The following is a 17,492-nucleotide window of genomic DNA, read 5'->3' on the forward strand; positions in this document are numbered from 1 at the left end:
AACTTTTGGTAATATCGCCATTTTGATGATGTTAGTTCTGCCTATCCATGAACAGGGTATATTTTTCCATCTTCTAAGATCTTCTTCTATTTCTCTCTTTAGGGTTCTGTAGTTTTCATTGTATAAGTCTTTCACCTCTTTTGTTAGGTTGATTCCCAAGTATTTTATTTTTTTTGAAGATATTTTGAATGGAGTGGTTGTCCTCATTTCCATTTCAGAGGATTTGTCGCTGATATACAGGAATGCCTTTGATTTATGCGTGTTGATTTTAAATCCTGCCACTTTGCTGAATTCATTTATTAGCTCTAATAGTTTCTTTGTAGAGCCTTTTGGGTCTGCTAGATATAGAATCATATCATCTGCAAATAGTGATAATTTAATTTCTTCTTTTCCTATTTTTATGCCTTTAATTTCTTTCGTCTGTCTAATTGCTCTGGCCAGTGTTTCGAGAACTATGTTGAAGAGAAGTGGAGAGAGAGGGCATCCCTGTCTTGTTCCAGATTTTAGAGGGAATGCCTTCAGTTTTTCTGCATTCAGAATGATGCTAGCCTGAGGCTTAGCATAGATTGCTTTTACAATATTGAGGTATGTTCCTGTTATCCCTAGTTTTTCTAGAGTTTTGAACATAAAGGGATGCTGTACTTTGTCGAATGCTTTTTCCGCATCTATCGAGATGATCATATGGTTCTTATTTTTAAGTCTATTGATGTGGTGAATAACATTTATTGATTTCCGTATATTGAACCAGCCTTGCATCCCAGGGATGAATCCTACTTGATCATGGTGTACAATTTTTTTGATATGTTTTTGTATCCGATTCGCCAGAATTTTATTGAGGATTTTTGCATCTAGGTTCATTAGAGATATTGGTCTGTAGTTTTCTTTCTTTGAAGTGTCTTTGTCTGGTTTAGGTATCAGGGTGATGTTGGCCTCATAGAATGAATTTGGAAGTTCTCCCTCCTTTTCTATTTCCTGAAGTAGCTTGAAAAGTATTGGTATTAGTTCTTCTTTAAAGGTTTTGTAAAATTCTGCTGTATACCCATCCGGACCTGGGCTTTTCTTAGTTGGTAGTCTTTTTATGGTTTCTTCTATTTCCTCAATTGATATTGGTCTGTTTAGGTTTTCTATATCCTCCTGACTCAATCTGGGCAGATCAGATGACTTAAGAAATTTATCTATGCCTTCACTATCTTCTAATTTATTGGAGTATAAGGATTCAAAATAGTTTTTGATTATCTTCTGTATTTCTGAAGTGTCTGTTGTGATATTGCCTTTTTCATCCCGTATGCTAGTAATTTGAGTTCTCTCTCTTCTTCTCTTCGCTAGCATCGCTAAGGGTCTGTCGATTTTGTTTATTTTTTCAAAGAACCAACTTTTAGTTTTGTCAATTTTTTCAATTGTTTCTTTTGTTTCGATTTCATTAATTTCAGCTCTGATTTTAATTATTTCTTGCCTTCTACTTCTTTTGCTGTTGTTTTGCTCTTCTTTTTCAAGGATTTTGAGATGAAGTATGAGATCATTTATTTGTTGGTTTTTTCTTTTTTTAAGGAATGAACTCCAAGCAATGAATTTTCCTCTTAGAACTGCTTTCAATGTGTCCCATAGATTCCGATATGTTGTGTCTGTGTTTTCATTTATCTCTAAGAATTTTTTAATTTCCTCCTTGATGTCTTCTATAACCCATTGATCATTCAGTAACCTATTGTTCATTCTCCAAGTGATGTATGCTTTTTCCTTCCTTCTTTTATCGTTGATTTTCAGTTTCATTCCATTATGATCAGATAAGATGCATGGTATTATCTCTACTCCTTTATATTGTCTAAGAGTTGCCCTGTGACATAATATATGATCTATTTTTGAGAAGGATCCATGTGCTGCTGAGAAAAAAGTGTAACTGCTTGATGTTGGGTGGTATACTCTATATATGTCAATTAGGTCTAGGTTATTAATAGTGTTATTGAGTTCTATAGTTTCCTTATTCAACTTTTGTTTGGAAGATCTGTCCAGTGGCGAGAGAGGTGTGTTGAAGTCTCCCATGATTATGGTGTGGTGGTCTATTAGACTCTTGAACTTGAGAAGAGTTTGTTTGACGAACATAGCTGCACCATTGTTTGGGGCATAAATATTTATGATTGTTATGTCTTGTTGGTGTATGGTTCCCTTAAGCAGTATGTAGTGTCCCTCTTTATCTCTTTTGATTAACTTTGGCTTGAAATCTATTTTATTTGATATGAGTATGGACACGCCTGCTTGTTTCCGAAGTCCATATGAGTGATATGATTTTTCCCAACCTTTCACCTTCAGCCTATGTATGTCTTTTCCTATCAAAGGCGTCTCCTGTAGGCAGCATATTGTTGGGTCTTGTTTTGTGATCCGTTCTACTAGCCTGTGTCTCTTAATTGGTGAGTTTAAGCCATTAACATTTAGGGTTATTATTGAGATATGGGTTGTTCTTCCAGCCATATTTGTTTATTTCTGTTACTAAACATTGTTTGTTTTCCTCTTTGATTATTTCCCCACCCCCCCTTTACTGTCCTACCTCCCACTGATGGTTTTCATTGTTATTTTCCATTTCCTCTTCCTGTAATGTTTTGGCGAGGATGTTTTGAAGAGATGGTTTTCTAGCTGCGAATTCTTTAAACTTTTGTTTATCGTGGAAGGTTTTAATTTCATTCTCCATCCTGAAGCTTAATTTCGCTGGATACACAATTCTTGGTTGGAACCCATTTTCTTTCAGTGTTTGAAATATGTTATTCCAGGATCTTCTAGCTTTCAGAGTCTGTGTTGAAAGATCAGCTGTTATCCTGATTGGCTTACCCCTAAATGCAATCTGCTTCCTTTCTCTTGTAGCTTTTAAAATTCTCTCCTTATTCTGTATGTTGGGCATCTTCATTATAATGTGTCTAGGTGTGGATCTCTTATGATTTTGCACATTCGGCGTCCTGTAGGCTTCTAGGATTTGGGATTCTGTCTCATTCTTCAAGTCTGGGAAGTTTTCTTGTATTATTTCATTGAATAGACTGCTCATTCCTTTGGTTTGGAGCTCTGTACCTTCCTGTATCCCAATGACTCTTAAGTTTGGTCTCTTAATGTTATCCCATAGTTCTTGGATGTTCTGCTCATGGTTTCTTAACAGTCTTGCTGAGCTGTCTATGTTCTTTTCCAGTTGAAATACTTTGTCTTCATTGTCTGATGTTCTATCTTCTAAGTGTTCTACTCTGCTGGTAGTATTCTCCATTGAGTTTTTAAGTTGGTTTATTGCTTCCTGCATTTCTAGGATTTCTGATTGCTTGTTTTTTATAACCTCTATCTCCCTGTATAGTTGATCCTTTGCTTCCTGGATTTGTTTGCGTAATTCGTTGTCGAAGTGATCTTTCATTGTCTGATTTTGCTGTTTAATGTCTTCCTTGATACTCCAGATCATCTGAAGCATGTATATCCTGAATTCTTTATCTGACATTCCATCTGCTGCAGCTGTTACCTCTTCTAAAGTTGCGTTGACCTGCATTGCTTGTGGTCCTTTCTTTCCTTGTCTTTTCATACTGCTTGCGTATCTTTCCTGCAGGTGCGGGCGGCGGTTCTGCTCTCTCCTTATTCCAATTGGGGTGTCGTGGCTACCATGCCGGCAGGTCACTGGGCCTGTTCTGGGAGCTGGTGGCGGCTCTGTTCTGCCCCTACTCCAATTGGGGTGACGAGTGTACCACGCCGGCAGGCCACCGGGCCTGATCCGCCGGTCTGTTGTAGGTCTGCCTACCTTGAAGGCGCGGGCGGCGGATCTGCCCTGCCCCTCCTACCACACCTGCGGACCCCTGGGCCTGATCTGCAGGTTGATCACTGGTCTGCTCACCCTGCGGGCACGGGTGGCGGTTCCGCTCCGCCCCCACTCCAATTGGGGTCACGTGACCACCACACCGGCAGGGCCTGATCCGGGCGTGGGAGAAGGATCTGCTCTGCCCCTACTCGAGTTGGGGTGACGTGTGTACCACACTGACAGGCCACTGGGCCTGACCCGCCAGGCTGTCACAGGTCTGTTTACCTTGCAAGCGCGAAGGGCGGCTCTGCCCTGCCCCTCCTACCACGCCCATGTACTACTGGGTCGTGGGTCTGCCCACCTGGCGGGTGTGGGTGGGGGCTCCGCTCCGCCCCCTCTCCAATTGGGGTCACGCGGTCACCACGCTGGCGAGCCGCTGGGCCTGCTCCAGGGGCTGGCGGCGGCCCGGCTCCTTCCCTCTGGCTCGAGGACAAATTGAGGAGACTCGGGTGACTGAGCCTCACCCCCCTTACCAGGAGACCAACTGCTTATGTCACCGCTGGTATTGATGAAGATCTCTCCTCCACCGCTTTCTGCTGACATCAGATCTCTGCCATGTTGGTATCCTATGCGAATGGCAGCATTTCGTTCCCCTTGCCGGGCAACCCAAGCAATGGGTGAGTCCTGACCGGCCCTCAGCAGGACCCGGACCAAGATGCAGTTTCCGCGGGCTCCTAGCCCCGGTCCAGGGAAGTTCCGGGAGCCGGAACTCGGCCGCTCCGTGCTCGGTGTAAGCTCCTATAAGTGTAAGCTCCAAGAAGCAGTCCCCGCGGGCTCAGTTCCGGGAGCCGGAATTCGGCTTCTTAGTGCGTGGTGTTTGCTCTGATAGTAGCAGGGTCCAAGAAGCAGCCTCCGCAGGCTCCGCAGCCCTGAGCCAGGGCGGTTCCGGGACGGTTCCGGGAGCCGGAACTCGGCCGCCCCGCGCTCGGTGTTCACTCCGATAAGATCAGATTTTAAGAAGCACCCAGGCGCTGAACCCTAGCAATCTGTCTGCAAGCCGCAGGCGAATTGCAGCCTGAAATTACCTGTTCTATGGCTGAATGAGCTGCGGTCAGTCAAAAACAGGTATGGTGACGTCAGTTTACCAACATGGTGGCTGCTGGCCTCCTCTGTGGTCTGACCAGTGTGGAGAACCGAGATGGACCGCTTCCTTCCCCCGTCTCGAACCCAGAATTCAGCCCTGAGTGCGGTGCTTGCGCGGCTGGCAGAAACTGCAGCACTGTAACCCTGCGTCTCTATCCCAGCGCGCGTTGCAGACTCTAGCCGCGGGGCGATTTGCTGAATAAGCAGTTTTACCCTCCGTGCGACAAACCTCTCGCGTTTGAGTCCCCGTAGCCGATCCTCGTGCGATGGAAATCCTTCCTCCAGGTTCCGGCGCACCCCACTATTGCTGGAAATTCCTAACAAGATATCCTTTAGCCGTCCTGACTTGTCATACTCCCACACAGTGAAGCAGCACACGGGGGTAATGCACTCCCCTCGCCGCCATCTTCCTCTCTATTTATTCTTTACCACATTACTTACCAGCACCTATTAATAGGGGAACAGAACTTTGATCCCCACTTTCCTTCTCACAACAAAACAGTTTATTAGCTAGACTTTGGGAGCAAGTAGAAAGAAAGCTACTTATTCAGATTAACAGCAAGGCTCTAGAGACCTAATTTACCAGCCAAACTCCCATACCAATAGTAATTTATAATTTAGACTGACTCACTCTTAATTAAGGGTATTCTTAGAAGTCTAACATGTAATTTTACTTAAAGAGAAATTAATTATTGGTGCCTAGGTGAAAAAATCTTTAGGGACTAAAGCATTTTTCGAATGTGTGCAAAATCTTTATCAGTTTTCCCCACAGTGAGATTTCAAGTCTGTTTCTCCCAGTTGATTTCTGGTTTTTGTTTTTTCATATTTTTTCACTAAGGAAAAATAAAACTATGCCAGATATTTTAATTTTCGCTGTCACTCCCATGGTTTTAGGTAGATTATTTTTTCCACAAAATTATTATTAAAGGTCAGTAGAGGACTGTGGTTGTAGCTCAGTGGTAGAGTGTTTGCCTAGCATGTGTGAGGCACTGGGTTCAATCCTCAGCACATTAAATAAATAAATAGACAAAATGAAGGTGTTGTACCTATCTACAACTAAAAAAATGTATAAAAAATATTTTAAAAAGGTCAGTAGAAATATGGAAAAACTAATTTTATTATGATAAATTAAAGTCATCTATTCACTGAACTGCTATTGTATGCCAAGAAAACAGGATTAAAGGAGACCGTTTTCAAGCCTTTACAGTTTGACAATTGAGTTTATGCATATATATAACCATTTGGTCACAGTAAGTTATTTTTTAATGATGGAGGTTTCATTTTGCTTGGAGATCCTTTAACATTTTGATATCTGTATTCACAAGTAAAATTAATATGATATTTTTTCTCTACTATCTTTGCCATGTTTTGGATTCTGGATGATATTAGTTTTGAGCCGTAAATATGACTATTAGTTCTGCTTCTGTTCCCACCTCTTTCTAGAGGGCCTGTCACTATTGCAATAACTAAAAACCTAAAAACTGCATTTCTCAGATTCCCTTGTACCTAGAGTTTCTGATATAATTTAGTTTCTACCAATCATATGCATGTGCATAAATGTTGATTTTAGTACTAAATTCTCCATTTGTTTGTGTAGATCTGGCAGCTGTAGACTGGCTCTAAGGCCATTAGTTAGGATCACAGGTTCCTAATCTCCATAGTAGCGCTAATATGGCATGATCTTAGAACCCAACAATTGCCACAGTGACTTCTGATTATCCAACTTCCTAAGATAGAAGTTCCATTTATTTTATCATAGTTCTGATGTTTAGAAAGCCAAGATCAAGGTGTTAGCAGGCTTGGTTTCTTAAAAGGCCTATCTCCTAGGCCTTACAAGAAGCGTGTCTACTTTCTTGCTGTGTCCTCACATAACTGACCGTGTGTGTGTGTATGTGTGTGTGTGTTTGTGTTTCTGTGTGTGTCTGCGCGTGTCTCTGCGCGCACATGCATGCATGCTTCTGTGTCCTCTAATCTCTTCTCATAAGGACACTAGTCATAATAGACTTCATAATGACTTCATGCGATAGGACTTTAATTTTCATTTTCACTTAATTACTTCTTTAAAGGTCCTATCTCCAAATACAGTCACACACTGAAGTACTAGGAGTTAGGGCTTCAAAATATGAAGCTGAGATAGAAGTTCCATTGGCCATACAGTAAAACAGTATTGTTTCTAGGGGTCATTACTAGATGTATAGTCGGAAACCTGTAACCTGAAACCTTCCCATGATGTAAGCAAAGAGTTTCCACTATTAAGTCATTTATTTTCTGCCAGAGTTGTTCCTATTATCACCAGTTGATCCCTTGTTAATAAAGTAGTTGCTATCTGAAGTGGATACAGGCAACAGAACCTCAAGAATGGGAATATGCGATTAGCTTTTGATCTAGTTAAATTTGATGGCAATGAGGACCTGGTTACCATTAGGTGATGGAATACTAATGTATGAACCGAATTGTGTCCTCCAGAAAAATTGATTTTTTGAACCCCTAACTCCTAATACCTCAAAATGTAACTGTATTTGCAATGAGCCTTTAAAGAGGTGATTAAGTTAAAATGAGGACGTTAGGTTGGACCTCACCAATTATGACTGGTGTCCTTAGAAGAAAAGGAGATTAGGGCACACACACACACACACACACAGGAACACTCATGTGAGGACTCAGAAATAAGGTTCAGCAAGCCTAGGGAATAGGCCTTACAAGAAACCACACCTGGCCAAGTGCAATAGCACATACCTGTAATCCCAATGACTTGGAAGGCTGAGTCAGAAAGATAAGAAGTTTAATCCCAGCCTGGACAACTTAGTGAGACCCTATCTCAAAATAAAAAGGGCTAGAAATGTAGTTCAGGGGTAGAGTTTCCCTAGATTTAATTCCCAGTACACAGTGGTAGGGGGGTATAGAAACCAAACCTTCCAACACCTTGGTCTTGGAATTCCAGCTTCCAGAACTATGAGAAAATAAATTTCTATTGTTTAAACATGTACTCACCCTGTGATATTTTGTTTTGGATGCATATCAAACTAATATAAGTAGTAATAAACCATGGCATTCTGTGTCAAAGTTATTTAAATTACTACTGGTGGTCAACTGAAATAAAACACCTATTGAAAGCAGACCAGGTGGTAGAACCGTAGCACTAAACTCTGTGGTAGCCTAGCTGCTATTAGCTTCCCTGAAGAGCTTAATGAAAGAAAACAGTCTTAGGACTTTAAATTCTTAACTCATGATTTTTTCAGAGAACTATCCTGAAATTCTCTCATCTCTTGTAGTTGCAGGGTCCTTGTAGCTAAAAACCACATACAGAGTTCGATACTAAAGCTATTGAATGAGAACCGAAGTTGAATTCACAACTTCCTCACATCTGTGAACTTAGGGAGTTAACTGGGAAGAGGTAGGACCTGTTAAAATTTAATGGCAACATTTGCAAGAGTTTCATAAACCTAAATACCTGAACTTCAGAACTCCACTGAGCTTCCCATTCTTGAAGAAATGGCTCTTCTTGCTATATCCAATAAGGTTGATCCTGACTTGCTTGACCCTGACCTCATTTAAGATAAACCTTGAAAAGGGATTTCAATGTTCCTTGTTTTACCCTTACCATCCTTGATTCCCTCCAGTCTCATTGTCACAGCCAGATCCCAATTTATTTGAGCATATTACATTCAAACTTAGGAGGAGAAGGCTTGCATGCTTACAGAATTATAAGAATTTATGATGACAAAAACCTGGGAAATGTGTGGAAATTATTTCTGGGGGATTTCTAGACAAGAAGAAAGAAACTTATTTTAGATCAGGTTAAATTTATTGACACAGGTACATGTACCAGAGAATATAGATTTGATATCTAAATGGGACAGCTGAGAGTGGTTCAGGTTGTTTGCTTGGTTGATTAACTTTGAATTAAACTCAGCTATGGATTCTGCTGATTAAACTGAGATCCAAAAATTCCAAAGCACAGTAGAGAAGAAATGATTCATAGACTTAGGGAAATAAAGATGTTCAAGTGGATTTGTCACATAAAACCAGCTCACCTTGCCCCTCATTCTTTCTGCAAGAGAATCCAGAAGATACCCCTTCATTGAGAAATACATTAGCAAAGGAACAGTTGGAAAGCATTGCAATGAATTTTTTTCTTCTGCAGACTGGAGATAATGGTGGGAATTGATGCCATTAAAATGGCCTCTCTGCAGTGGCAATGATAAAAGATTCAAGGTGATAGAGGCAAGGTAGCAGCATTTAATTGTGAGAGACAAAGTGGACATAATTTCATAATATGCAGTAAGGCTCACATAGTACACAAAACATTTTTTTTAAAAAAGAGAGAGTGAGAGAGAGAGAGAGAGAGAGAGATTTTTTTTTTAATATTTATTTTTTAGTTTTCGGCAGACACAACATCTTTGTTTGTATGTGGTGCTGAGGATCGAACCCGGGCCGCACGCATGCCAGGCGAGCGTGCTACTGCTTGAGCCACATCCCCAGCCCAGTACACAAAACATTTTAACCCTCAGGGTAGTTAACAATTTATCCTGGGGTCCATTAGTCTAAGAAAGATGGACTAGAGTCCTGCTTAATGAGCAGTGAGACAGCCTCTCAACCACTCCAGACAATTGGTTTCCAGGTCCCAAACATCTACGTGAAAGGGAGTCCTAGAATCTATGGAAAATGACTGAAAGGACATAGTAAGAACATAAACTGTCCCATATCATCATCCCTAAAAGATCCTGTGATTGTTTACCAGGGTGAATGTGCACTACAAAAAGGGAGAAATCTAGGACTGAGAGAGATTTTAAGTGCTGGCTCTGAGCTTACATCCTTAGGCTCCAAAACATCTTAAGAGTCTGCCTGTCGAATTGGAGGCTGATGAGGTATAATAATAAGTAAATAAATAAAAGTAATAAGTAGTAAGTAATAAGTAGATAAATAAAAATTGACCTGGTCCATTTCCTGTAGACTCCTTAATTTCTGAATATATGGTGGAAATGAGAAAGGAAAATAATGTTTAAATTCTGAAGTGTTACTAGACTTTACACACAGAAGTAATACTGATGATGACAGTTAACACTTGAGTGTTTCTGTGTCAGGTACTATGCATGGTCTTACTTAATTCTGTCCAAAAAACTATTTTGGTTGCAACTTTTATCTTATCTGTACTTTACAGATAAGAAAACTGAGATGTAGAAATGTTGGATAACTTCATTATCTAATGTTATAAAGTAATAAGGTAAAGTTATGTTCAATATAAGCTCTCTTGACACCAAAACCCTTGCTCTCAACAATGGTTTTCCATTGTCCTATCTATGCTATATTCATTAAGATTGATTTACTAATTAATTACTTTGAATTACAAGTCACATAGAACCATGTAAACCTATAGCAATTTATTTTCCTTTCCTGCTCTGTTTTCTAGGCTGATTTCGTGCTCAGGGGATAAAGGCAGTCTGATATTGGAAGATGGAAAAGGAGATCTGAAGTGTCATATCACAGAAAACCCATTCAAGATAGACTTGGTATCTGAAAAAGAGGTTGTGATGAGCATAAATTCCCAGGGCAAATTATTCTTTGAGCACCTACAGATTCCTCCCAAACAAAGGTATTTTTACACATTACTTAATGCATAAAGACCTAACAAAAACCTAGTTATGAGTATCAGCTGCTTATCAGGAGAATAAATTCATCACAGAAAATTGGTTTACCTTTTTTGCTGTGATTTTCTGAGGAATTTCATGTTTTCATATGTGCAGGTAAATACATGCTTTGTGACAAAAATGATTCCCAAACTTTTGAGAATGTCGCATTCTTACTACACCCTGGGTGTGACTGATGGCATTCTCTCCCTCCACAGCCTTCTAAAAAAGTATTAATGTGAACTATTATGTCTTCAAAATGTCACTTTCTCCCCTAGAATAACTTGAGTAACTGTAAGTATGAATAGTTCTACAGGAATGTTCTTGGACTATCCACTCCATCAAAGCTACTTGTTCCCAGTCACGTGATTGAGAAGTAATGATAAGGAAGAGATTCTTCCTTTAAAAAAAAAATTATTATTTTAAGTCTTCCAGTCAGTAGTTATTTGCATTTTTATCATAATAGTGAACATATTACATGGTCTTCAGAGAGCATTTAGCAGTCATTATTCCCAAATAGTGAGAGGTTTTTTCCTGGGTTTCATTTTATTTCTATCTTAAATTATAAATTTTAAATATTAAAAATATCTTGGGCCTGGAGCTATAGCTCTGTGGTACAATACTTGCCTAGTGTATGTGAAGCCCTGTGACCACCAGTGTCACAAATAAAAATAAATAAATAAAATAAAATCCTCCTAGAGAATGAGTGAGTTAGGATGCAGGATACAAGATTAAATATGCAAGAGTCAGTTACTTTCCTGTATACCAGCAATGAAAAGTGCAATTTGAAATAAAAAACACATTTACCACTTATATTAGCACCCTCAAAACAAAAATACTTATCTTTAAATTTAAAAATAAGTAAAATATTTATGTGAGGAAGACTACAATACTCTGATGAAATATTTCAAAGAACAGTATAAATAGTAAGTTGTTTTGTTTTCATGGATAGAACACCTTGATATTGTCAAGATGCCAGTTCTCCCAACCTTATCTGTAGATTCAATGCAATCTAAATTAAAATCCCAGCAAGTTATTTTGTGAATATTGACAAACCAAAGTTGTATGGAAAGGCGAAAGATCCAGAATAGCCAGTTCATCACTGAGGAGACTAACAAAGTTGGAGAACTGATAGCCTAACTCAAGACTTACTACAAGGCTACAGTAATAGAGATAGTGTGGTATTAGTGAAAGGGCAGACATATAAATCAGTGGAACAGAATAGAAAGCCCAGAAATAGACTCACACAGTGGTCAACTGATCTTTAGCAAAGAGCAAATGTAGTACAGAGCCAATAGTCTTCAACAAATGATACTGGAACCATTAGATGCCTACATGCAAAGAGTAAATCTAGGCACAGACCTTATTGACTTCACAAAACATGATCTCAAGGTGGATCAGAAACCTAAATGTAGAGGCTGGGGTTGTAGCTTAGTGGTGGAGTACTTGCCCTCACGTGTGAGGCACTTAGTTCGATCCCCAGCACCAAATAAAAAAACTAAATAAAATAAAGGTATTGTGTCCATCTACAACTAAAAATATTAAAAATTTTTAAAAATAAAGGCATAGTGTCCATCCACAACTAAAAAAAAAAAAGAAAGAAGGATACCTAAATATAAACAACAAAAATGTTAAACTCCTAGAAGATAACAGAGGATAATACCTAGATGACCTTGAATATGATAATATCTTCTTTAGATATAATATCAAAGAAACAATTAACAAAGCTTAACTTCATTAAAATTAAAAACTTCTTTTGTTTTTTTGAGAGTCTTGCTAAATTTCTAGGTTTGTCTTGAGCTTCTGATCCTCCTGCCTCAGCCTCCTGAGTAGCAGGGATTACAGGTGTGTAACACAGCTGGGGTTGTGGCTCAGCAGTAGAGCGCTTGCCTAGTATGTGTGAGGTGCTGGGTTCTATGCACATAAAAATAATAAATAAAATAAAGGTATTGTGTCCAACTACAACTAAAAAAAAAAATTTAAAACTCTGCCCTGTGAAAGATAATGTCAAGAGAACATAAAAACAAGCTGTAGACTAGGAGAAAATATTTGCAAAAGACCCATCTGATAAAAGATTATTATCCAAAGTATATAAAGAGATAAACTTGATAGTAAGAAAACAAATCCCAGTTGAATAGTAGGCCAAAAAATTATTAACAACTCACAAAAGAAGATACACAAATGACAAGTGGGCTTGTAAACTTCATTAGGGAATTGCAAGTTGAAATAAGGAGATTCTAGCACATATCTATTAGAATGACCAAAATATAAAACCCTGACAGCATCAACTGTTGTAGAGGATGTGGAGCAACAGAAATTAATTCATTGCTAGTAGGAATGCAAAATGTTACAGCCACTTTTGGAAGAAATTAGGCTATTTCTTGCAGAACTGAACATATTCTTCCCATATTATCCAGCAATCACATTCCTTGGTATTTTCCCAAATGTATTGAACACTTATGTCCACAAAGAAAACTACACGTGGAAGTTCATAACAGCTTTATTCATAATTCATAAAACATGGAAGCAACCAAAATATCTATTAGTAGGTTAATTGACTAACTGTGGAACACCCAGATAATGGAATATACTATTCAGCACTAAGAAGAAATGAGCTGTCAAGTCATGAAAATATCATGGAGGACCAGGGAATGAAATTGATCAAATTATGTGCATATTTGAACATGGCATGCTGAATCCCACTCATGTATAATAATTATGTACATTTTTAAAATGTTTAAAAACAAATATCATGGAGGAAATTCATATGCCTATTACTAAATGACAGAAGCTAATCGTAAATCTGGGCATCTGATTACATACTGTATAATTCCAACTATAGGACATTCTAGAAAAGATAAAACTGTGGAGATAGTAAAAAGATTATTAGTGGCCAGAGGTTGTAGGAACAGAGCACAGAGGACTTTATAGTAGCAGAAATACTCTATGTGATACTACAATGGAGGATTCATATCATACATTTATCTATGCCTCAATTGCTTTAAAAAATAAAGTTTATTAATATTTTAAAATTAAAAGGTAGGCATGCACTGTAATCCCTGCTACTCAGGAGGCTGAGGCAGGAGGATCACAAGCTCAAGACAAATCTAGAAATTTAGCAAGACTCTCAAAAAAAAAGAAGAAGAAGAAAAAGAGCTATGGATATAGCTCAGCTCAGCTCAGCGGTAGAGCACTTGCCTAGCATGTATAACGTCCTAGGTTCCATCCCTACTACCACAAAAATAAATAAATAGTAAAATACCAGGGAAATTTTTTAACATCTATAAGAATTTAAAAATTAATATGTACAGGGCTGGGGTTGTGGCTCAGCAGTAGAGTGCTCACCTAGCACATGCAAGGCCCTGGGTTTGATCCTTAGCACCACATAAAAATAAGTAAATAAAGTAAAGGTATTGCATCCAACTACAACTAAAAAATTTTAAAAAATTTAAAGCATTAATATGTATAAGTTGGGCACAATAGCTCATGCCTGTAATCCCAGCAGTTCAGGAGGCTGAGGCAGGAGGATTGCAAATTCAATTGCAATGTCAGCAACTTAATGAGGCCCTAAAGACTTATCAAGAGAAAATAAAACATTAAAAAAAAAGGGGGGGTTGGGAAGAGTTCCAAGATGGCAGAATAGAGGAGGTCGTGTTCCTGGCTGCTCTGTGGCATAAAACCAAGAAAGCAGACATGCAGCTTCTCTGCAAGGTAGGTGAACAAAAAAAAAAGGAAGGGAGGGACTTTATTCAAACCTAAAACTGAACATTCAAAGCAGATATGGGACACAGGATGTTGGATATAATAAAATAAGGGAAAAAAATCCCCACTGGCATAGGTGCTGCCACAGCCGGGTCAGAAGCTCCAGATAGAGAGGTCCGTCCATGAGCATAGTAGAGAGAAAAGGGAAGTAAAGAAACCGGCATTTTTGGGAGGCCTGAGGTATGTCTGGGTTTGGAACATTTAGAGACCGAAGAGATTGCTCAACAAACCCGAAGAACTCTCTGCAAGATATTTGTGTGGGGAAAGAAGCTGCCATCTCTCCAGGTAGCATACAGAGGACAAAAGAAAGAACCATTTTGCAGCTTCTTCAAGAGGTCTAGCAACTGAGGAAGCCAATTCCTAGCAAACCCAAGTTTGGCCCAAAATACAGGCTCAGTAATACACACTATGTGTGACACAGAGTGTGCTTAAGTAACCAGAAGAAAATCAAACATGGAGAAAGGTTTATACAGGGGACAACTGATGGAGGAAACCCACCCAGCTTTCCCCCTCACCCTCCAGTCCAGCTGGGAGAGTCACATTTGGCCAGGAATTCAGAAGGGTAGGGGCGTGAGAAATTTTTGAAGTTAACCCAAGACCAGGAAACTTGGGGTCTGCAGGTGACACAGGGACTAAAAATTGGCTCCCCCACCACATAAGTGGAACCCAGGTGAGATCCCTGGGGTATAGTGTTCCAGTGTGGAGCAAAACTGGGCATTGGAGGTGTGCTGATTTAAATCTTTAGACCAATTAGCATTCATCAAAGAGCCTGGAGCCTGCCTAAGCCTAAAACCCTGCCTCCAGGAACTCCACCTGCAGGACTCTACCTCTCTCACTCCAGCAATCTAGAGGGTGGAACATCACACTCCAGAAGACCCCACCAAAAAATGCTGAGAAGTTGAGACTATTTTGAATTCCAATGGAAAGAATTCTTTAAATTTTCATGAAGACTTTTTTTCTTTGCTTTGCTTTTATAAATTCTTTTTCACTGTTTCATTGTGACTTTAATGGTACATGGACATTTATACAGTTTCCTTTATTTTTTTTTTCTTCTCTGGCATTTCTGAATACAGTTATTTAACATGGTTTAGTTTCTTATGAAGTATGATGTTTTACTAGTATAGTTCAGTTCTGCTTTGTATTCTTTTATTTTTAATTTTTAAAAATTTTTGCTTTATATTTATATTTTTATCCTGTTTCCCTTGATTCTCTCTTTTCTTCTGCTAACAGCCAATTTCTATTTTTCTCTCTTTTGCTCTTCTTTTAATCTTTTACTTCTATCTTCTCGCCTCCTTATAATCATCACATCCTGTATCACTTTTATTCTCTTGCTGTCCATCACCTGAAAATGTAAATCCTTTTGCAAACTTGCTGTTTTTATGATAGGCAATAACTGATCATATCATTTCTGTTTACTGTGATAATTAACATTGTAGATATCATAGTAGGAACTATTTGGATTAATGCTATATATTGTTTGCATTGGTGATTGTTGTTATTTGTCTCCATCTAAACAGTGAGGTAATGGAAACCTTCAGGGACACTTTAAGTCCACAGGGCAGAAATTTTACTGCCTCAGAGCCATACTGTTAAATGGGGAGACACACAAACAACATGAAAAGGCAACAGAACAAATCACCCCAAGCAAACCAAGATACTCCAATAACAAAAAACATTGACACCACATTGGAAGAATTGTCAGAGAAGGAGTTTAGAATGTACATGGTTAAATTAATCTGCAAAGTAAAAGATGATGTAAGAGTGCAAATAGAGGTAGCAAAAGATCACTTTAATAGAGATTCTGAAAAAAAAAAACACTAACAGAAATCCTTGAAATTAAGGAAACAACAAACCAAATTTAAAATTCAATAGAAAGCATCACCAACAGACTAGACCATTTGGAAGACAGAACCTCAGACAATGAATATATACTCTTGAAAATAGAGTTGACCCAGAGAGAAAATGTTAAGAAACCATGAACAGAACTTCCAAGAATTATGGAATATCATGAAAAAAAACAAATTTAAGATTTATCAGGATAGATGAAGGCATGAAGATACAAGCTAAAGGAATGCACAGTCTTTTCAATGAAATAATATCAGAAAATTTTCCAAATCTAAAGAATGAAATGGAAAGTCAAATATAAGAGGTTTACAGGATCTCAGTGTACAAATTACAACAGGCCCACATCATGTCATATTATAACGAAAATGCCTAGCATACAGAATAAGGATAGAATTTTAAAGGCTATGGGAGAAAAATATCAGATTACATGGAGGGGGTAACCAACACAGATCATAGCTGATTTCCTAACCCAGATCCTCAAAGCTAGGAGGTGCTGGAATAACATATACTGAGCTCTAACAAAGAATCCTATATTCAGCAAAATTAAGCTTCATATTTGAGGATGAAATAAGAACCTTCCATGATAAAGAAAAATTAAAAGTATTCGAAACCAGAAAGCCTACACTTCAGAATATTCTCAACAAAATATTCCATGAAGAAGAAATGAAAAAAAAAGTGAAAACCAGCAAAGGGAAGAACTATATTAAAGGAATAGTTAATCAAAGGATAAACTAATTCAAATTAAAAAGTAGAAATAAACCAAAATAACTGGGAACACAAATCATATTTCAGTAATAACCTTGAACATTAATGGCCTAAACTCATTAATCAAAAGACATAGACTGCGGCTGGGGTTGTGGCTCAGTGGCAGAACGCTTGCCTTGCACATGTGAGGCACTGGTTTCAATCCTCAGCATCACATGAAAATAAATAAACAAAATAAAGATCTTGTGTCCATGTATAACTAAAAAAAAATTCTTAAAAAAGACATAGACTGGCAGATTGGATTAAAAACAAGACCCAACAATGTGCTATCTCCAAGAAACTCACTTCATAGGCAAAGACATCCACAAACTGATGGTGAAAGGATAGGAAAAAACATACCACTCATATGGATGACATAAACAGCAGAGGTTTCTGTTCTCATATCAGATAAAGTGGACTTCAAGCCAAAGTTAATCACAAGGGACAAAGAAGGATATTTCATATTGCTTAAGGGAATTATATGTCAACAAGACAACAATCATGACCCAAACAACGAAGCATCTATGTACATCAAGCAAACCCTTCTCAACTTCAAGAATCAAATAGTCCACAACACAGTAATATTGGGTTTGAACACTTTTTTCCATATGTATGAAAAC

The 17,492-nt window shown here is 38.5% G+C and overlaps 1 protein-coding gene across 7 annotated transcripts in view; it reads left to right on the top strand.

Moving 5' to 3' along the window:
* Positions 1 to 17,492, top strand: part of Ganc (glucosidase alpha, neutral C) — an 88,960-nt gene that overhangs the window by 27,020 nt on the left and 44,448 nt on the right. For all 7 annotated transcript variants that reach the window (XR_009228387.1, XR_009228388.1, XR_009228389.1 and 4 more), the window contains exon 6: positions 10,305 to 10,487. Coding sequence is in view for 4 of the 7 variants with exons in the window: in XM_046460809.2 (XP_046316765.1) it covers positions 10,305 to 10,487 (183 nt within the window). In the remaining 3 variants the exon portion in view is untranslated. The remainder of the gene's footprint in view (positions 1 to 10,304; positions 10,488 to 17,492) is intronic.

This window comes from Marmota monax, unplaced genomic scaffold, assembly GCF_021218885.2.
Source record: "Marmota monax isolate L192 unplaced genomic scaffold, Marmota_monax_Labrador192_F-V1.1 WCK01_AAM20220418_F8-fsc00001, whole genome shotgun sequence".
Taxonomy (NCBI): Eukaryota; Metazoa; Chordata; class Mammalia; order Rodentia; family Sciuridae; genus Marmota; species Marmota monax.